This window comes from Daktulosphaira vitifoliae, unplaced genomic scaffold (assembly GCF_025091365.1).
Source record: "Daktulosphaira vitifoliae isolate Bord-2020 unplaced genomic scaffold, ASM2509136v1 Scaffold_5, whole genome shotgun sequence".
Classification (NCBI taxonomy): Eukaryota; Metazoa; Arthropoda; class Insecta; order Hemiptera; family Phylloxeridae; genus Daktulosphaira; species Daktulosphaira vitifoliae.
The window spans coordinates 2,144,541-2,168,251 of record NW_026099576.1 but is presented as its reverse complement, the minus strand read 5'-3'; the positions used below and the strand labels follow the sequence as shown (position 1 = coordinate 2,168,251).

The following is a 23,711-nucleotide window of genomic DNA, read 5'->3' as shown; positions in this document are numbered from 1 at the left end:
GGACACTGTGTCGGTTTACCGAACAGCGTATCCTGGAATCGTATAATCTCGATTCAACAAGTCTGAACATGTTAAAACCTATCTAAACGCATTCAAATCCCCGTTCATACTGTTTGAACCCCGTCTGCCTGTGTTTACAACTGTTTGTAACACATCTGCCGGTAACAATTAGACTAATTATTGCTATTGGTTTAAGTTAGTTAATAATTTCACCGTGGTGTATGCATAGCGCTATAATCGTTATAAGATTTTCTATATAAACAAACGTTGCTTTAACTTGTTGGTAATGTGTTATGTCGATATTGTATGCTTTAAGAATGGCTGGCTCTCTCGCTACAATTGCTAAATTCTATAACAAACATTTGTTAAACCCCAACCTCAAAGTGAATTAATCGATTGCACTGATTACGTTTTGAATTTCAATCCTCGTAAATTCGTTCAGATAGGATTGGATCCAAAAGATCGATTTAACGTAACTATTCGTTTACTATCGTCAACCCGTTACATACTTATAACGATAGATTTCCTACAACGGATTTATACGTTGATGGGTAATATTCTGTCGCTAATTCTCGACCCGGTATCAAGACAAAAGATTATTTTACTCAAGGATGAATACGTTACACTCTCAAAAACTACGTTTCAAGGAGAGTCTTCGCTAGTCTTTGAATCACAAGCACAAGATGAATGCCGAGTGTTACTCACCCAATCAGACATTTTAAAACTCAGCGCTTTGGAATGTTGTATCTTTGAGACTATCAATCAAAAGATGACTGTAATTCAACCATTGGTTCTACAACAGTTGGAACAGATGGCTCAATATATGAAATCTCAGTATGAAGTAAATGTGGAAAACAAATGTATGTTGATCAATGCGGTTTCGGATTATACGATTAGAAATAGTTTACCCAATAGCGATCTGAGCTACATAAGCCAAATAAAACAATTTGCAAGCTAGCAGTTGGAACAACGGTGGACGATGCTGGAAGAATATACTAAAGAAATGGTGAGTTACATTTTTTTTTTTTTCTAATTGAGTAGAACGTATTTAATAAATATAAATCATTTTTTTCAGTCTTCTAACGGAGAAAACGTATGCTCGACATTTTTTGGGTCGCTGGCCGATGATACAATAGATGCAAATATACAGTCGGAAACAATCATACCATCAAGTACAAACAGCCAAGAAATACCAACAGTAGTTGTTAGTAATATCTATCCGTCGTAAAACGACAAGTATCTAAAACTTGTATATAATTTATAAAAAAAAAATTGTTTAAAATAAACGTATGTTGCATTGACAAAATAGTGCTGTTATTATTAATACATACTTACTCTGAGACATAGTGAAAATCTCATTTTTAACGTAATTTGTAATTAAAATTATAATGGATATAAAGACTATAAATACGTTTAAAGAATAATGTTTAAAATAATGATTATTATCTAAGATTTTATTTCTCTAATAACATCATATGAAAAAAACTCTTTTTTCTTCTTCTTAATTATTCAGAAAGGTTAAAACATGGTCAAAAACCTAGCTGTATAATATCATATGCATGTAAAATACCGTAGGGTATTCTTAGAGTTTTGGTGGATAATACTTTATACCTTACCATCAAAATGTGACATCTCATTACGTAACTATAGCTTAAATACTATGGCATACTTACACGTTCAACTATTGTACTGTACAGAAGAGAAAAAAACGTTGTAGTATATATATATATTATAGGGATTAATAAAAATGTTAAATTACATGTCACAATGAATGCGTTTATATATGTTTATATGTTTTATCTTAGATGTACACTGCAGTACGATAACACTCCGTGTATTATTTTTAGTATCGCGCTGTCCGTCAATCCAGTGACACTTAATATTTGTACTCTTATTTTTATGTATATATACATCATATTTCATTATTAAAAATTATTAATTATTATAAATTTTAATTGTAGTATTTTTGTAATAAATATAAATACTAAAACACTACAAATTGGTGACCTCTAAAATGAATAACAAATCCGATAGTGCGATAGTAAGTGTGCGTGATGACGCGACCGGTAATGATGGCCGAGACCATATCGAATACGGTGAGCCTAATATGAATTCAACGCGAGCGTTTAAAATCCCAACTTTCTGGCGCACCAACCCAGAACTTTGGTTCAAACAAATTGAATCCGTTTTTTATACAACCAGAATTACAGCTGACGCAAGTAAATTTCATCATGTTGTTTCCTCTATGGAAAGTGAAATTTTTGCTCAAGTTAGTGACATAATACTCAATCCACCAGAAACGAAAATGTACGAAGCATTAAAAACCCGGCTCATCGAAAGATTTTCCGAATCTGAACAATGTCGGCTTAAAAAATTACTGACCGAAGTCGAACTCGATGATCGGAAACCATCCCACTTTCTTTCAGAAATGCGTCAACTAGCTAATGGAAAAGTAACTGATGAAATACTCAAAACACTATGGATACAAAGGTTACCACATCAGGTAAAAACTATCATTTCAGCTAGCAACGACAAGTTGGATAACTTAGCTTCGATGGCAGATAAAATTATCGAAGTATCGGACAGCCGAAATGATGGTTTTTCCATTTCCAACATTAGTGACAAGGTCACAAACCGTCAGTCTCATGAACAAGCTGACGATGCAACGACAATAAGAAAATTGGAACACCAGATCGCAGCACTCGCACAAGCAGTAAGGCGACTTAGTAACAGCAACTCTCGTAGCTACAATAGGCGTCACTCAAAATCACCTATGCGCCGAGACCATTCACTACCACGATATGATACGTGTTATTATCATTACCTATTCAAAGATAAGGCTACTAAATGCAAACCACCGTGTAAATACCAGCACACGTCGGAAAACTATAAACGATCTACTGTCGAGACGACCGACGGTAGTGAGTTTCAATCTCGTCGTCTATTTATTGTTGATAAAATAACAAAAACTCAATACTTAATTGATACTGGTGCGGACTTTTCGGTTTGGCCAGCAGATCCTAAGCAGAAACGCAATAAAATAAAAGATGGTAACCCTACTTTATTCGCAGCCAACGGGTCAATAATAAAAACATACGGTGACAAATTAATTGCTGTAAATTTAGGTTTAAGACGTGTTTTTAAATGGAAATTTATTGTCGCAGCAGTCAGTAAACCAATTATAGGTGCTGACTTTCTCCACTACTTCGGCTTATTAGTGGACTTAAGAAGTAAACGCCTAATTGATGAAAATACCAATTTAGCCACCGCCGGAAAAGTTAAAAAGACGATATCCTCGGGCATCTTCGCTTTTAAAGACGATTCAGCGTACATTAAGTTACTCAAAAAATTTCCGCAAGTATTAAGAACAAACATGATCTCAATGGATTGTAAACATAACATTACACATCATATCATCACTAAAGGACCACCACTCTTCGCTAAACCAAGACGCCTTCCTCCGGATCGACTAGAGATCGCAAAAAAAGAATTTGCTTATTTAGTAGAACAGGGCATATGCCGACCTTCAAATAGTCCGTGGGCCAGCCCATTACAACTAGTAAAAAAGAAGAACGGTGAATGGAGACCGTGCGGCGACTACCGTAGGTTAAACGCAGTCACATTACCGGACAGATACCCCATTCCACACATTCAAGACATCACACAGCGATTGCAAAATAAAAGTATTTTTTCAAAAATCGATTTGGTTAAAGCTTTTAACCATATACCAATAGAACCGTCCGATATTCCAAAAACAGCTATTACAACACCTTTTGGGTTATTTGAGTTTGTTCGGATGGGATACGGTTTTAAAAATGCAGCTCAAACATTTCAGCGTTTCATACACGGTGTTTTAAAAGACTTAGATTTTTGTGAAGTGTATTTGGACGATATTTTAATTGCATCGTCTTCAATACAAGAGCATTTGAGCCACCTCGAACGTGTATTACAACGACTCAGTGAGTACGGCATTATGATAAATACGAATAAATGTATATTTGGGAAAGAAGAGGTACTATTTTTAGGATACATCATATCGGGTAACGGTCTTAGACCAAATCCTGAAAAACTGGAAGTGATAGACATATATCCACGGCCGAATAATGTTCAAGAGCTTCGACGTTTTTTGGCTATGTGCAATTTTTACCGCCGTTGTATTCCAAACGCAGCAAGTACACAAGCTATTCTTCACGATTATCTTAAAAACAGCAAAAAAAACGACAAAACACCAATTGTATGGACCGATCAATCAACGGGAGCGTTCGAGAAAACTAAAGAAGACTTAAAGCGAGCCACAACATTATCATATCTAGATCCGGCCGCGAATATTCAATTACGATGTGACGCGTCAGATATGGCGATAGGCGCAGTAATAGAACAATTTAAAAACGGCGTTTGGCAACCACTTGCTTTTTTCTCTCGCAAACTTGACCAAACACAAAAAAAATACTGTGCATACGATCGTGAACTTCTTGCGGTATATGAAGCCATTAAGCATTTTCGCTATATGCTGGAAGCCCGTGAATTTGAAATAATTACGGACCATAAGCCGTTAGTATATGCATTCACACAACACTCAGATAAATTACCACCTCGACGTGCACGACAACTTGATTTTATTAGTCAGTTTNTCACCTCGACGTGCACGACAATTTGATTTTATTAGTCAGTTTACAACATCAATACGGCACGTAACAGGTATACAGAATACAGTGGCCGATGCGTTATCGAGAATAGAAACTATAAATGCACCGCCACCGCTAGATTATGACAAGTTATCTTACGACCAGTTAGCAGACGCAGAACTATTGTCGTTATTGTCAAAACCGGAATTATCGATAAAACTAGAGCTCGTAAATATGCCCACTACGAACACAAATATTTACTGCGACACTTCTAATGGTAGACAACGACCGTATCTTACCAAACAATTTCGCCGCAATGTGTTCAATTGTCTACATAATCTCGCTCACCCAGGTATACGGTCAACAATAAAATTAGTGAGTAGTCGTTTCGTGTGGCCGTCGATGAACAGTGATTGTGTGAAATGGACTCGTGCGTGTTTAGCGTGTCAAAAGTCAAAAATAACGCGACATGTTATAAGTCCATGTGATATTTTTAATGTGCCGAGTGATCGTTTTTCACATGTACACATCGATATAATCGGTCCTATGGTCATGTCACGTGGTTGTACTTACTGTTTAACCGCTATAGACAGATTTTCTAGATGGCCAGAAGTTTTTCCAATTCAGGATATTTCGGCTGAAACCATAGCTCGTACGTTATTTGAAGGCTGGATAGCTCGNATTCGGCTGAAACCATAGCTCGTATACGGGTACGAAAACCAAAAATAAAATTATACAGGAAAATTGTGTTAGTGTTGAGTGGTGAGCGGGGTGGGGTGAATGCGTTACGACAGTCTAGTATCAAGGTCATAGACGACGGGATACGCGACATAATAACACGTACCGCGTGGAGTTACAAACTTACATGTGAAACTAATAAAAGAGTGTTAAAAAAATCATAATTTCTTAAAATTACTAAATGAAAACAATATAAACTACTAGGCTCCGCCTAGCTGGGACTCCGCCCCAGACCCGGAGCCCTACGAGCCTTACGCGCGTAAGCCTCTTCGGGCCGTCATCATAAGTAGGCCACTGATTCTGGTAGGGGTACCCGGCTACGATAAGTGTTTTGCAGAAAAAATATTACATAAAAATCAGTGAAACAAAAATATATTAAAAATGTTATTATTAAAATCAGGAAAATTCAAAAAGAGAATATAGTAAAATTTATTAGGTATAATGTTAACGTTTGTTAATGAGGTATTCCCTTTAGGCCTATTCAAGAATTATTTTAGGAGGGTATTAATTATTTTTAACTTTGTTAAACATGTTATAGAATTTTTTTGCTAAAAATTTAAGTAATGATGAAAAAAAATGACATTAGGTCGTTATTTATTAGAAGTTGCCTAAAAAAATATTGATAGCGCTGGTTCAAGGGGGGCTCATATCTCCCTTAAATACATCCCTGGTATACACAAAAATTATTAATATTCTAATTATAATAATTGTGTTTATATTATAAAATAATTAAAAAAAAATTCAGCGGGTTATTATACGCGGGACTATGTAAAATATTTAATTTTTATAAAAATATTGATAACTGCGATTTAACGTTGGACAACATAGCTGTCATAGATGAATCCCAATTTAAAAGATAAACTCATAGACTCATACATCATATATGAAAACAAAACCCAGCACAGTGGGGTCGCAGCATAGTTGAGTCCAGTATAGATTTAATCTGACAGTGATTAAAATCACTATCATAAGAAACGCTTCGATGCAAATCTGTAGATAGTGTTTAATTCTAAAAAATTGATGGATAATTACAAAAGCAACATCAACTTCTATTTCCTTAATTATACCCAGATTAGTAATTCTTTTAATTATATATTATATAATTTTTAANTTTATAACATGATTAGTAATTCTAAGATTCAAAAATATAATATATAATTATATATTTAATTATTATAAATATTTTTATAATTAATTGTTTTTAAATTATTTTTGATTTTGATTTTTAATATGTTAATAATTTTCCTGGTGACCGAGTACTTTCGTTGAAAAAAAAAATTTTGAAATTCCGAGCACGCTAAGTAATTTTTCCAGAAAAACGTTTTTTTCCTTGTTCTATTATATAATAAGATATTTTATTACATGAGAACGATTTTATAGGTATGTAATTAATGTTAACATTAGGACTTACTAAAATTTATAACCCATAGATCTATTCACTAATTATTACACTACTTGAAATCACTAAACTTATATATAAGTAAAGTATTCGTAATATACAAAATACAAAACTAGTGATATTAGCGATATTAATTTAAATATTAAAAAAAATTATTCTATATAAGTTTAGCCTCATTTTGAGGCCCCGTAGGAGTTATGCAATCTAATTTTTCAGAAGACTACATGTAATTTTTCCCTTTAGAACAATAAATACAAATTTCTTAAAGGGGACTCTAAAAAAAATTTTAAAAATTTAATTTTACTCTAAATTTTACCTCTTTAAGTTGGCAATAATTGTGGCCTGGTATATGAAGTCTAAATGAGCTGCCAAAATTTTGATACTAACAAAAAAAAAAGTTGAAATGGCTATACTTTTATACTTGAACCATTTCTCAATCGCAGTGGAATTTATCTAGTTCCTGTTGTAACCAAAATAATATTGAATTGTCTTTATATCTTCATTTTGTTTAATCTGATTTTAAATTTTAGTAAATTATCAAAGGTTGATTGACTACATTTTTTTACATTGCTAGTAATTTGATTAGTAATTTCTGCTAGTACAGATAAAATATTTTGAGTGCATTATACTTCATTACTATCATCTATATTTAATAAAGATTTTTTAACATATTGTTAGTAGTGTGGTAAACTGGGTTTTCTACATCCATTTTGCCCACGCGGATGAGTGTAATCGAGAAGAGTCAAAATAATAACTATAATGTAACATTCATCGATTGTACACTGACCACCGAGTGAGTGGTCAGGTCCCTTTTTATTAGAAATAATAATCAATTAACAATGCTTCTAGTGTTATACTTTCTAATGCAATTAATAATAATCTATTATTTACTTTTACTTTCTAATAATACAAATTCCTTAAAACTAATATTTACATATAGTTATGGGTTCATGACAGTAGAAAGTAGTATTATATTTCCATTGTAATTATGAAATGCTTGAAAAGATACTGGACCTTCAAATGTTTTTTTATGGGCCTTGTTACCTAGTGCTAATATTGATATGAGATATTTGTATTCTACAGTAATTTTACTTCAAAGTAGAAAATTTCCGATAATCCGATAATTAGTTACATTGAGATAGAGGGATGTTAATGAATGCGATAGGAGGACGACTGATGTGTGCGTAGATGATGTAGGAGGGATTTCATGTCATGTGGAAGTTTAAAATAAGAGTAGGGAAAAGCAGAAGAAGAATTAATTACATTGTAGAATTTTATGTAATAACGATTTTGTAAAACAATATGATAAATTTCCAACAAAAAATGAATAATTATTTACAGATAACAGTTCATATAATAGAGACACATATCTTGGCCCCAAACACTACATCAATATCAAACTCCCATGTTGAAAACATTGAAGATGCCAAACCAATCTGTATAACCGTGAAATAAAATATCATGAAGCAGAGCGTCGGTTATCGCCACAATACTACAGAATAGAAAACATCTAATCTACACCTTAATTATTTGTGATTATATGCTCAAAAAATACATGTTGCTTATCAGTCTTAACTGTTTTTGAAGTTTTGTTTTTTCTATTAGGTATATGCTTATAAAATTGTTCCGAATAACTTAATTAAGTGTCATACTAACTTTCATTTAAATGTTACATGGTTAATTGTTAAAAGTTTAAAGTTAGTTGATTTTTTCATGATTTCAAATTTAACCTATTTGACCTTATTTTTGTTTTTAACAATTCACTGTGAATATTAAAAAAAAATCGTTTTTGTATTGTCGTATTTTAAATGATTACTTTAGAATTTAAATTATTTTTAGAGTTGTGTACCATATTCATTATTAAAGAATATGACAATTAATAAATTTGATTATTTGTATAGAAAATTACTTCTATCTAAGTATTTTGTTGATGGATGGGGTGATCCAGATAAATTGAAAAGGTTTGGCATTGAATAATGTAGATAATTATTCTTAATCTTGATTATTATTTTTTTATTAATAAATACACTCTTAAAGGTAATAATATTATGTTAAATACCCATCAGTTCATGAAAACTTTTTTACAATATATGAAATTGATCAGTATTTTTTTAACAATTATTATTATGGTTAAAGTACTTGTTTTGGCCACTTTAAAATAAAATATATTTTTTTTTTATGTGTTAATTGTGAAAACTTAAAAAAAAACTTAAAGTACACATTATTTAATTCAAAATTTTTTCCTTTTCTAAATGATTTGCATTTTTGTTTAAAAAGGTTTATAAAAAAAAAACTACTAGTTTTGGTCAACTTTTCATATGAAAATAAATAACCATGGACTTAATTTTTTTTAAGTATAACAAGATCTTCAAGTGACAAAAAAAACATTGATAACTATTTCCTTTATTCTATATAGAGTGTTCCATTTATTTTTCCAATTAAATATATTTTATAGGAGACATTTACTAACCATATTTAATGTCAAGACTAGAGTAACCTTGCTCGTTACTTCACATTAATATCTAAATATTATGTTTATTAGTTTTAACTTTCTTTACTTAAAAAACGTTTTTAAATTCTTAAGGCTTATTGTCGTAATTAAGATTTTATCATGGAGGGATATATATAAAAAAATTTTTTCATTCGTTCAAAATGAAAACAATGTAGTCATTTTGTCTTACAATTTTAACTGTCATTGGAGAGAGGGATATAATATCTCTATTTGCTATGATCATACTAATAATATTAATTAGTTATTTTTTTAAATGTAATTAATGTAAAAAAATATGTTTAGTAGTTATAAGAATATACAAATACAAGTATGTCTAGACAGTAAGGTTGAAAGGCTCTTATGAGTTTTTGAATTTTTTTTTCAATGGTTTTATACCTATCTTATAGAACAAGTCTTCAGAATCAATATGAGGGTTTAGTAGATTTGTTCGATGGAAATACCATCACTGTATTAATTACTGCAGAATAGTTCAAGAATACATTTGTTGCTAGTATTCATTAGAATTTCTTGAGAATTTTTATGGAATGTAATTATTAGGATGCTTTCTGTTCAGTAAGTAAAATTGTTTTAGGAATACTGGAAAACACTTGTGTTTCAGAAATGTATAAAAAATTTCAGTTATATAGGAAAAATTTTGTATCAAGTCAAGGATGAGCAAATTTGGTCTTAATCTGCATACAATATCCTTTAAATAAGTTCATTAGTTTTATTCACATTTAAAATATTTTTAAAAAATGTTCAGAAGCTGGTAAGTCTCATATGTTGACCAATGTGAAACTCTTTTTAATTTGCTGTAAGAAATTGTCCAATATGATTTTCTACACTTTTCTTTGATATGAGTGTGTTAACTGTGTGATACACTGTTTAAAATTCCTTAAGAGTTTTTGATGGATACTGGCAGTAAATTTGTTTAAGTTAATGAAAGAGCATATGATAGCATATTGATTGATGGTACGATAAATGGTTCTTGTAATTCAATACAATAATGATACTGTGATATTTTTATTTTAACAGATCTATTAAACCTTGCATATTGATTGTGAAGATTTGTTTTACAAGAGACATGTATAAAACTTTAAAAAATTTTAACTTATGACCTATAGCACCTTGTAAGCTTACTATCAGAAAGATATTTTGCATTCTTTTCATTAATTTTTTTTTTATATATGGTAGTTTTTATTTATATATTTTGTTTTACATTACTTCTATAGTTGAAATAATCTTTGAATTATCTCATCAATTAAATTACTGTGGAGATAATATCATATTATAAAATCATAGTTATATAAATGAATAGATTGGAAATGAGAGGTGATTCGTCATATTAACATGACTTATATGTAAGAGGATTCATCAGACATTTTATTTACTATCATAATATTTTATTATATTCTTTGTATACATTTTAAATTCATAACACAAAATAAGAAATTTTTAATTTTTTCTACTATGAAAAAGTATTTTGATGCAATATGTGATGGTATTAAAGTAATACTTGTAAAAAGTCATTCCTGGTCTATTTATGTCTATAAAAAAATTTCAATAATTATTAATTAAAGATTATGTCTAAAACTAAAAATCCAAAACAACATTTAAAGACTAATTTGTTATTAGTGCTAAAGAAATAGCAAAGATTTATTAACTTTTTTTGATTAAGGTTAAAATTGTTTTTTACAAATTGATGTTAAAAAAAAAAATTGAATGTATTTTGAATATTTTAAAAATTAATTATGTTGTACTAAATTTACTTTAACTTCTTTAGTGACAATAAATATTCATTATAGACTGAGTGTATTTATTGATTACTTATTCTTTAATTTGCTAAAATATTAATTTAATCAATTGTTTTTTTTTAATTTTTAGAGTTTTATATATTTCTTTTAATGTATGACTTTTATATAATTTAATTAATTATTTAATGTTAATTGTCCAGACTTTATAAATATATCAATTATGTGTAAAATTCTATAAACTGAATTATATAATTAAAAAGTAATAATGAAAAAAATTAGGAAACTTCCATATGTTCAAAATTTTTCAATAATTTGAAAATTATTGCTAAGAGGTTAATTATGATTATATTTAGGATAAAGCGTGTAATTTTATTTTAGATTATCTTAAAAGAAATACTGATTATATATTTAAAAACATAAATGCTAGATATCAGTTACAATAAACTTCAAAGGTCAGAAGTTTTTACTTGTTGTAAATGTTTATGTGACCGTATCTTTTAAATAAATAATATTACAAAAATAGAAAAGGGATACTATTTATCACGTTAAAAGATGAATTATTTTTATGGATTCATTGTTGAGTTGTAACAAAAGCACACTATTTAAAAAAAAAAATGGGATTTTTTTTTTTTATCACCCTCTGGTATTAGAATGGTAATTTTGTATTTCCTAGTAAAATTATTAATTTATTATAAATAGTAGTGTTTTTCTGTTTGTTCTTTTTCATGTATTTTTGTAGCTGATGTTTTGTTCTAACCATTCTTGTTACAAACTTACATAGTGTGCCACAATATTTTGACAAATTTAATAACTTTTGATCTACTTAATATTTTGTATTATTTTTTTTTTTAATAATTATGTATTATTATACTATGCTAAAATCATATTTTTTATTATTTACTTTAAAAAAAAAAATAAAAATAATTTTTTTTATTCATAACTTAAAAATAGTCACTTTTTAGAGCTTTTTTTACAAACATTGTAATTGGTTAATAACTATTTTAGAACGAGTATTAAGTTACAACCATTTTAATACGTAGAGTGAGTATGTAGTATGGGATGACTATGTGTTATAAATATACACAGTACGATCTTTACCTCTAGTATCGCAAAATATTTAGTGGATCAAAAATTATTAAATTTGTCAAAATATATTGGATCACCTCAATGTATATTGAGACCTGGTATTTTGTTTGTTCTAGGAAATACTCATTCTAACTGATATTCATATTAATTTTTACTGTACTTGTTTATAGATTATTAAATTCTTGCCTCGAGTGAACAATGTTTTATAAAAACTAAATATCACTTTTTTTTTTATAAATACAACTTTATTCAAAATGCATTCAATTTGTTTACTATTATTTATTTATTTAATATTATTTTATGTAATATGTTTTATTTTATAGATTATTTGAATTCAGAAAACTGATAGTTAACCGTGATTCATGTTATAAGTTAGTGCCTCCTAATTACCCTGTTGAAATTGTTAAGGTAATAACAAGGCTAGAACTATTTATTTTTAAAAATGAATAACAAATTGTTTTTATTTATTTAGAAAAATGAAGATACAGACTCTATAACTTTCGAGGGAGTTTTTCAGTCACCATTTTCTTTTTATCTTCCAAAAATTGTACCAATTGAAAGTCATTTAGCTCATTTTCAACTTTTGCTTCCCAAAAAATGGCCTTCCAAAGGCATAAAACCAGTATGTTTACATATGGCAGGCACAGGCGACCAGGTATTTGTGAATTAAAATTTTTAGATGATGAGTTAGGTTGGATAAAAAATATACGCGAACTATTATTGGCATGTATGTTTAAATGATAACAAAACACCAATTTTCAATTTGATAAAATAATTTTATGAGAATTTTAACATTGCTCAAAAGTTTTTATCTCTTCATTAGTATTTCTTAATGGTCATTTAAAAAACTGGGTTTTTCAAATTTAATAGATATCTGAGGTTTTTTCAAAAAAAAAAAAAATCAGTTTTACCCATTTAAAAATGGGTTTTTAGAAAAAAAAAATGTATTCAGTATATTAATTGTAAGACATTTTTTTAAATTTAACAATTGTATAAGATTATACTTTGAAGTAAAATTAAAAAGAAAAAATTAAAATTATTGATAATGGGTTAAGCCATTTTAGTTTCCACAAATTTCACCCTGAAATACATGTACCAGATGATTGTAAGTCTGTCATAACATCTGCTAGGAAAAGAAATCCATTTCAAATTGTCAATATGACAAAAAATGATTTTTTTTCAACTAAGTCTCTGGAGAGGCAAATTACAAATAGGAAAATTGATACAACACATCAGAAAGTGGAATGGCTCAAAATGCAGTGGTTACATTACAAAAGTGATCAGCATTTTAAGTGTAGTTATAGGTATTCTAATAATCCTGGTTTCCCATTTAACGTATTGATTGATAAAGATTGATTGATTGAACTTATTTATTGATAAAAGAAACTCTAAAATTGAAGACTATACCAGAAAGTTAAATCTATTGTATCCTAATGGCCATACAATCACAGAAACAAAAAAAAAAAAACCCAGCACAGTGGGATCGCGGCATAGTGGGGATGTTACATAGTTGGGTCCAGTATAGATTTAATCTGATAGTGATTAATATCACTATCATAAGAAACACTTTGATGCAAATATGTAAATAGTGTTTAATTCTAAAAAAATGATGGATAATTACAAGCAACGTCAACTTCTATTTCCTTAATTATACCCAGATTAGTAATTCTTTTAATTATATATTATATAATTTTTATATTATATAATTTTTATATTGAATTGTTTTCAAATTATTATTGATATTGATTTTTAATATGTTAAAAGTAATAATTTTTAACCTTCTTTATTTCGTCCTTTAAAGTGAATGTTTATAATAAAAAAAAAAAATGAATTTATTACCATAACTTTTAGCTCAACTGACAAATTTGAAATTGATATTATTAAAAAGAAAAAAATGAAATTATTAAGATTAATATGCAATCAAGAAATTATATAATTACTATTTGCAGTACATTTTCAGAAAAATTCGATTTTTTTGCATTTTTATCGTAATAGATAACTTAAATAGAAATAATAGTAATCATTTCCTAATAACTTTTGGTCTTTAAAAAGATTCTACAATGGAAATATTCAGAACTTAATTAATTTTAATGATTTAATTTAACTAAATAAATCAAACAAAACAAAGTTGTTAAAAAGATTTACTCAATTGAGTGTATTATAAAATTTGATTATAATTGTAAAAATCCATCGTTAAATTCAGATGAAACTAAAAATCATTTTTTTTTTAAATTAATGATTTATATAGCAAAATGTTACAAAAAAATTATAGACTGGTAGTAGCACACACAAATGGAGTTAAATATTAATAAATTACAAAGTAAAATGATTTACTTTTGTAGTTGAATACTTTTATTATATCAAATATAATTCGACAATAAATACTTTAAGAATATTAGAAATGAATGATTTTAATTGTGTGTATGGAAAAAGCTAGTTATGCTACTTTTTATTTGAATAAGGAATATTTTTTCGATTTTTAAGAGTAATAACAAACTAATCATTAACATAAATATCATGAACTTAAATGAATCATTTGACATATCGTTGAAAAAAGTAGGTGTAGTGAGGGTTGGCAAAATAAATCGTAGCCACAAAAAGAACCAAATAGTAAAATAATATTAACATGCATATAAATTTCTTCTCACGAGGGGATACAATAGTGATAAGATCTTTTATATTTATTGAATTTATTGAATCTAAATGAGATAAATATCAAATGATTTGAAAATTTTATTCTAACTCAAAAAAAAATGCAAAATATTAATAGTCGCAGACGGACTTGAACCTCGTACCCTAAGCGTGAAAGACCCACGTATTACCGATTCGGCAACTGTTCGTTGCTTTCGTCTTACGATAAAATTGGCTGTTTAAGCTAACTCAAATTTAAAAATTACTTTTTCGACTTTAAAAAAGTAAAAAAACCTAGCACAGGGGGGTCGCAGCACAGTGGTGACATGGCATAGATGGATCAAGTATAATGATATCTGACAGTGATTAAAATCACTATAAAAAAAAAAACGCTTCGATGCAAATCTTTAGAGTGTTTAATTTTAAAAAATTGGTGAATTATTCCAAAAGCTACATGATCTGCTAGTTCATTATTAATATCCTAATTAAGATAAAGTATGTCAAATGAAAAAGGGATTATTAAAAAATATTATTTTTCATAAAAAAATAATGTTGATCCATACACTTTTCAATATGTCATAGCATTATAAAGTTAAAAATGTGAAAAATAAAATTTTCACACAAGCTTCTCAGCTTCGCATCGAAGCCAAAAGATTTATTAGATTTACTTGCATTCATATCACGAATAAAACATCAATTTTATAATAGTCTTAAAGTTAATAAAAACATTTATGAAGATTATCCTGATTTAAATAAATGTGAAAATAATGAAAAGAAACTTGGAAACATTCAAATTATTTTTTAATTATTAGAAGTACATAAACATTTTAAGTTGTAGGTACACATTCTTATGAGATTTTTTTAAAAAATATATTTAAGCAGAGAATACCGTTAAGTTTTTGTTTATTTTATTAAATTTTATGATGGGGAATTGTTATAATTATGTTTCTTCAAAATATTATACAATGTTAAAAGGAGTAATACAGATTTTTATTATCACTAAAAGTTATTTTTATTATGTTTAATTTTTAAATGTTTAGAGGAGTACACTAAGATTTAGTTAAGTATTACAATATTACTATTATAATATTAAAATTATTTATTTTTTTGTTTTGTTTTTTGCACTAAGCACAGAAGACATAATGTGATAACTATTATTAATATTAATGATCTCTACAATAATTATAAAATGTTAATTTCAAACAAATTGTTTTGATTAATTTTATAAATTTTATGATGAATAATGTGTAATAATTATTATAATATATCTTTATTATGTAATGAATGTTGTAGGAAAACAAATGATTATTATAACTAAGTTATTTTTATCATGTGTCATTTTAAAATATTTATTGAAGTAAATTACAATTTTGGTATGTGGTCATATAATTTCATTTTTGTGGGTTAAGCTGTTTGTGTTCTATGTGCCTCAATTTCAAACATATATTTTACATTTTTCTTTTTTAGCTTTTTTTTGCAAAATCATGTATAACATCATTGAAGTTAATTTTTGATGCAAGTTAGTTTTCAATCGATAAAAGTGCAAGGGAATTGAGTTGTTCTTGGCTGATTGAAGCCCTCTGCCAAGTTTTAAGCTGATTTTTTGATTTACTAAATGCTCTTTCTGCTTCGGAGACAGTCATTGGGAGTGTAAAAAATATCCTTAAAGCAACAGAAGTATTCATAAAAATAGATTCTAATTTCTTTGAATAAATTTCGTTTAATAATTTTAGAAGAGGTATTTCAATGTCTGTTTGAATAATCGATTTATGAATATTGTTTAAATGAAATAATTTATCCATCATAGTAGGCGATAAATCATTAAAATATACACCAATTATTTTTTTTACGTTAATTTCAAGTTCTTCACGTGATAACTTCATGTAGCATAAGATAGGGGAAAACAGATTTAAGTTTTTGATGTGCTTCAAAGCGGCATGCCAAGTCAGTTATAATACCATCTATACTATTAAATATAACATCCCTTTTAAAAAATCCTGTGCTTTAATTGCTTTATTAGGTTCAGTAATAGTCTCTGATCAAACTTCGTCAAGAAAAACTTTTTTTTTCTTTGCCCTTCTTTCTTCTATAGGAAAATTTAGTTTAATATTTAAATTGTTTTCCACTAAATAAGCTTCATTTACAATTTTAAGCCATTCGTCTCTTATATTGTTCAATTCTTTAATCAAATCTTTTATTAAATCAATTTCAATTTCAAGAGATATACCTTTTGACTGAATAATTATACTTAGTTCATTTATAGAAAAAAGTACTTTGAACCAAAAACTGGCCATAGCTACGCATTCAAATGACGAAAAACATTTTTTCAACGCCATTGATTCACTATATATTTTGTCTGACATGTTAATTTTATTGAAAACTCTATTTAATGATTTTAAAATACCAGGAAGATGCTTGACAAATGGACGTATGGCTGAAACACGGGAACTTTATCGTATTTCAGACTGAGATTCTAATGATACACTAACCTCTTCACTTAAAATATTTCATTTTGCTGAATTGCTGAACTTACATATAAGCTTTGTACACATCCAAAAAAAGTTTTAACTCTTGAATGTATTTTTACTGCATTAAAACCGACGAGATTAAGGGAATGAGCGCTGCATGGTGAATAAAAAGCAATGTTATTTTTTTCTAAAATTCGAGCTTGTATACCCTTAATTTTCCCACTCATATTACAACCATTACCATATGCTTGGGCTTGACAATCCAGTAATGGAATTTTATGACGGTCTAATACTGTCAATAACATAGTAGCAATACTTTCACCTGTTTTTTCATTTAAGTTTAAAAACTCAACAAACCTTTCTTGAATTTCAAATGTTTTTGTCTCTTTATTACGCACAACATACTTTAAAATTAAAACATTCTGTTTTTGGTGTGAAATATTGGGAGTAGCATCAGCGATAATTGAATAATATATTGATTCAGTTCGTTTCTCAAGAATGTATTTTAAAACTTTATCACCACAAAGGGAAATAAATTCATTTTGTCTCACCCAAGATAAATAATGGATCTTTCCTCTTATACTCTCGCCTTCATTTTGATATTCTTTAACATACGCTGAATGCTCTCTTGTTATTTCATCATAACGTGTCCAAGAAGTTCTAATATACCAAAAAAGTTACCATTATTTACGTCACCAATTTTATTGCTACTGCCTTGAAAAGGCAATCCTCTAGAAGCTAGGAATAAAGTAACATCAAGAAGCCTTTTTAAGATAGCTTTCCATTTTTCTGTTTCACTAAGAATTTGTTTTTGTAATAGGCTATCTACTCCAAAACCTAATAAAGAATGCTGTACATTTTTCCACATACAATAACAAGTACGATGTGTTTTACTATTTTCATGTAATGGAAGCCTATTATATAACTTTTTCCATGGTATTATTTTGGGAGAAAATCCGCTTTTCTTACTTAAAACGCTTCGATTTTTTATTGGCGCAGCAAGCTTTTCATTAAATAATAAACAAGAAAAGGAATGTTTGTTTGATTGTACTATAAATTAGCCAATCATGTGGATATTTTTCTCTGTTATTTGATGATTTGGTATGTAATAAGAATTCAGAAAACTTTTAACCGACTAAGTCTTTAGGCATACAGGGTTTGTATAATAAGTAACCGGACTGTACCTACGCCGCGCCAACAAAGCGTCTGCTAGCCGGTCTGTGGTGCTTGGGTGGTGGTGGGGGATTTAGGGAAGCCAGCCGACCAGTAGTCAGTTGCCTCCAAGCACTTGGAGAGACAGGATAGCCCAAGAGCGCAATGCATGTTGAAAAACCTCGTCGGAGTGAAAATGGAGCGAACGATCGAGCAATGTGTGTGTTAGCATCAAATTTTGTGTGAAATTAAAAAAAACCGCCACGGAAACTCTTAAAATGATTCAAGAGGCTTTCGGTGAGGATGCCCTATCCAGAACTCAAGTGTTTGAGTGGCACAAAAATTTCCGGGACGGCCGCGAAGACGTCCATGACGAGCAGCGCATCGGCCGTCCAGTTTCCACTCACACGGACGCAAATGTGAAGAAAGTGCGTGATGTTTTGAACAATGACCGTCGTTTGAGCATCCGGATGATCGCCGATGAGGTGGGCATTGACAAAATGACCGTGCACAACATTATTACAAACGATTTGGGCATGAGAAAAATTTGCGCGAAGCTCGTGCCCAAAGTTCTCACGGACGAGCAAAAGGAACGTCGCGTCGCTGTCGCTTCGGAAATGATTGATCGACTGCAAACTGAACCAGAAATTTTGGACCGTGTTATTTCAGGAGACGAGTCATGGGTTTTTGAATACGACCCTGAAACAAAAAGGCAAAGTACAGAATGGCACACGTCGGCGTCGCCGCGACCCAAAAAAGCGCGGATGAGCAAATCGAGGGTGAAGTCGATGCTCATCGCATTTTTTGACGTCAAAGGTATTGTTCACAAAGAATTTGTACCGCCAGGACAAACAGTAAACGGCGAGTTCTACAAAGGGGTGATCTGACGACTGACTGCCCGGGTTCGCCGAGTCCGTCCGGAGATTGCCGATTCATGGATCCTGCATCACGACAACGCGCCGTCGGACACCTGCCTGCTTGTTACCGAGGAATTGGCCAAAAAATCGAGAACGACGTGGCCACAGCCTCCCTACAGCCCAGATCTGGCACCACCCGACTTTTTTTTGTTCCCCAAGATAAAGAGAGACATGAAGGGAACGCGTTTCGGGACTCTGGAGAACGTTCAAATCGCTACGACGAGGGCTCTAGACAGCATTCCGGTTGCCGACTTCCAGCGGGCGTTCCAGGACTGGAAAAACCGCTATCAACGCGTCATCGACTCCAATGGGGACTACTTTGAAAGTTTCTGAAAGAAAATTGTAAATATTGCAGCAATAAAAAATTTTATGAGGTCAGTCCGGTTACTTATTATACAAACCCTGTACTACTTTTTATTTTTAATAAATTGTCGAAATTAGAAGGATTTTCATCAATAATTTTTTGACGAATATCGTCGTTAATTTGTTGAGGCCACAAATTAGCGTAAGTAAAATCGTTAAATTCGATTTCGCCCGAAGAACAGGCACTCGCATTTCCAGGATCATGTATTTCTACCTTAAAAGTATTACAAGATTGTTTAGGGATATCAATTTCTAATACTTTGTTATTATGTGGTATAGTTTTCGCAGAATGTGTATTTGTTTGAACTGATTTGAAAAATGTACTTATTACCTAACTGTTTGAAACTGCTTTTTCTTCTTTTTCCAATTTCAATTTCCGTTTCTGGAATTCAGATTTATGCTTATAAAATGACATTTTCGTATTTATTCAAAATATTATAACTTAAATAATATCGTACGTAGAGAGTCCTACAATTACCGCAACAGCTCAGTAGATGTACGCTTGTGGTAAAAACTATGATTGCGAGTTGTTTTGACTTCGGTCGTTGGTAAGAGAATTATTATCTTCTAATGCCAATAATAGCACTAGTAGAGCAGCGCGGCAGACTATTTGCTTTTATCGTCCCGAATTTTTTCCCCTTTTATTATCCCAAGAAATGTTCGCGCTGTACGCCCTACCCGCCTACCATCCTACCGACGCCAAGTAGTCGATCTCATTAAATAAAAATAATATATATTTAGATTGTTAAACAATATTATGTATTATAGGAAAAAATAAAAATTATTAATATACTAATATTATATAAAAATATATTGACTGGGTCGTCATGACTTATTATATTTTTCTAATTTAAATGAAAAAAACGTATATAATTTGTTTTTTCCCCGGGACCCTAGTACTCACTGACTCCCCCCCTTGTGGAGCCCTATGTTCCACTACAATTAACAACTAACTTACTACCTAACTAACTAACTAACTTAACTGTTTTCGTCTCGCACTCGACTAGACTTCTATTGTCGTCACTAAACTTATCATGATTTAATGCCCATTCGCTTTGTTTTTCACTCAGGACCATACCACCATAATTTATTGTTTTTTAGTTTTAGCGCTCTACTGCCACTGGAAATTATATCAGCAGTATTGTGCTCTGTTCTAACGTGAGATCATTGGTTTACATTACTTAAATCATGTATTTCACCAATTCTATTCATTACAAACGTCTTCCATTTACTAGATGATGACTAACCCAAGCTAAAACAACATATGAGTCGGACCACAAAAATGTTTGTTTAATATCTAAACATTATTTAGGTATAATACGTTTTGCTAATTTGGCAAGTAGCAAAGCAGCGCATAATTCTTTTCGAGGTAATGAAATTATTTTTAGAGGTGCGACTTTCGATTATGCGCAAATGAGATGTGAATTGATTTTACCTGTGTTATCTGTACAACGTAAATATAAGCACGCGTCGTATGTTTTCTCTGATTAATAAATCCCGTTAATCAATCATCCATATAAAAGTCTCTGGCTAACACCTTACATGCTACTGGAAAATTTTTGCACTCGTCTATAGCTAATTTTTGCAAACACGCCATTGCTAAAAATGAAGCCGGCCTAGTCCTGTAAGTTACCGTTGCTAATTCATATATTTTTAGTGGTTGATAAGGTTCACTTCGCTACAAAATCTGTTGATATTTCCTGTCATTTTTAGTAACCATTATCTGTCTGTACATTTTAACTATATCGGCAATAATGATGTACCTGTGTGTACGAAATCTAGTCAGTATCACTATCAATTCTTCTTGCAGAACTGGACCATTTAATAACGCGTCATTTAAACTCAAGTCCGATTGCGTCTTACGCGAGGCATCAAAAACTGTACGTACCTTTGTAGTAATACTATTATAATTGTGTACAGCATGATGTGGTAAATAACAATCCGCGCTCTGATCTTCTTCATCTACTATACCTACCTCCTTCATATTTTTAAGAAATTTTACGAATTCCCTTTTTAACACCGTGTCATGACTTAATTTCTTTCCATCGATAACCAACGCCTTTTTGCAATATGGAAATATTGCCCGAGATTATTAGTCCGATTTCGAAAATGTACGACAAATCGACAGGTCGTGTCTGAGTCCCGGTGCGTTCAAATATTTCTTTACATTTCTTTTCTTCAACATTATAAGGGTATTCCTTTTTAATCGTTTCTAATTTCCAAAATTGTGTTATCAATCCTTCTAGTCGATTACTACACTTATCACATTTTTCACTCACGTGACAACTCTTACTATTTGTCTTAAGGTTATTGTAAATCGTTTTCGGAATGGGCCTTGAAATCACCCAGCCAAATTTTTTCCCTCAAATAATTTTAACCGATCAGTTTCGAGAACTTCATAAAATTGTGCCACCCTTAATAATACGTCAACCTTTTGGGGATTTCTGAACTATGGATCTGCTAATACGATATGACATGACACCTGCACATTTCCACTTATTCTTCGTGTAGGTAAACTACCAGTCACTTTGGGTACCACTAAATACCTTATATTTAAACAAAAATTATTTAAACGCGACTCAAACTGTATTTCAGCCGACGCGGATATATTTTTTACAGTTTCGCCTATGCCGATTACTATTGAGTTATTTTCCTCTTTTCAATTTTAATTTCTGTACTAATGATTCGGAAATAAAATTATTTTGTGAACCAGAATCTAATAAAAGAATATTGTTATTGTCTTGAATTGATACTACCGCGTTTGATAAAATGACTTGTTCAAAGGTAGAGATGATTGCGTTGTGCGAGCTCTTTGTTTCTACCGGTTCTATCGATTCGGATATTAGTGTGCTATTGTTTACGTTCGGATCAGCTATTACAGTTGGCGTACGCTGAACGAAATGTAACAAAGAATTATGCGGTTTTTTAGCATCGCAAACAATATTTCGATAAACATTTTTTACCCGCATACTGCTGTAAACAAATTCGACCAAGTTTTAAATCATTTACTTTATTTATACGCTCTTGAATCATTAACGCTAAAAAGGTTGGACAAAGATAAATTGTATGCGGACTTTTATATACAAAACATTCCAATGTTTTATCAGCTACTGCAAATGATTTAGTAAATAATTCTTCCTTTATATTTTGATGCTTACTGCTTAGATCATTTACTCCTAGAACACGCGTAGTGATCGTTTTTGATGTTTTCATCAATTCTAATATTTTAAAACGTCTTTCTAAAAATTCTAATAATTCATTTAGCTCTGCTACTTTTGTTTAACAAGCAGACGTTTCCCAAGCGCGTAAAGTCATTTTATCTAATTTTATCATAACAATATGAAACATTAACGGACCCCAATTATTCGACTCATACCCGAGTGTACTCAAAGATTGGATATGATTACTTAATTTATCTATAAATTGCCTTTGTTTTACAGCAGATTCATTACTCAAGGTCTCCATATCGCAAATCGCTTTCACATGACTTTGTACGATAACCTTTGTACTATTAAACTGCTCTGTTAAAGTTTTTCAAGCCACAGTGTAATTTTCAGCTGACATACTTAGATATTTAATCGAATTTAAAGCAACGAACCGCGTAAATAAAAAAACTTTTGAATCGGCATCAAACTACTAGTAGTTGTATGAATTAAATTATTAAATAAATCATATAATGTTGACCATTCATAATAATCACCGGGAAAATTTGGTAACGTTACTTGTGGCAAATGTATAGGCAATCTAGATAACGATATGTTATGTTCCGCCTCTATAACTTGTGGGACTCTATTATTTACACTAGGCGTTTCTTTATTTTGAATAAAACTATCAGCTGCAGCAACACTTCTATAAAATGCGTCTTCAAAATCTTTTCGATAAGTCGCTTGACTTTTTTCTTCTGATTCTATTTTAATGGCACTTTGAACTTGATCAAACTCGCTCCATATTTCTTCTATCTTTCGCCTCCTTAATTTTAGTTGATTTATCTCGTCGCTTTCATTTAGCTCTCTTATGAACTTCTCAAATCTCGTCAGCGACGATTTCAGTTCCCTGTTTCGCATTACAGTAGAATTCCGATAATCCG

General features: G+C 30.4%; 1 protein-coding gene across 1 annotated transcript in view; it reads left to right on the top strand.

Annotated features, from left to right (window-relative positions):
• Nucleotides 1–8,185: 8,185 nt before the first annotated feature.
• LOC126907156 (protein ABHD18) overlaps nucleotides 8,186–23,711 on the top strand; it is a 73,881-nt gene continuing 58,355 nt past the window's right edge. The window contains exons 1-5 of the mRNA XM_050688257.1: nucleotides 8,186–8,200; nucleotides 8,368–8,459; nucleotides 8,664–8,723; nucleotides 12,417–12,501; nucleotides 12,566–12,748. Of these exons, the coding sequence (XP_050544214.1) occupies nucleotides 8,186–8,200; nucleotides 8,368–8,459; nucleotides 8,664–8,723; nucleotides 12,417–12,501; nucleotides 12,566–12,748 (435 nt within the window). The remainder of the gene's footprint in view (nucleotides 8,201–8,367; nucleotides 8,460–8,663; nucleotides 8,724–12,416; nucleotides 12,502–12,565; nucleotides 12,749–23,711) is intronic.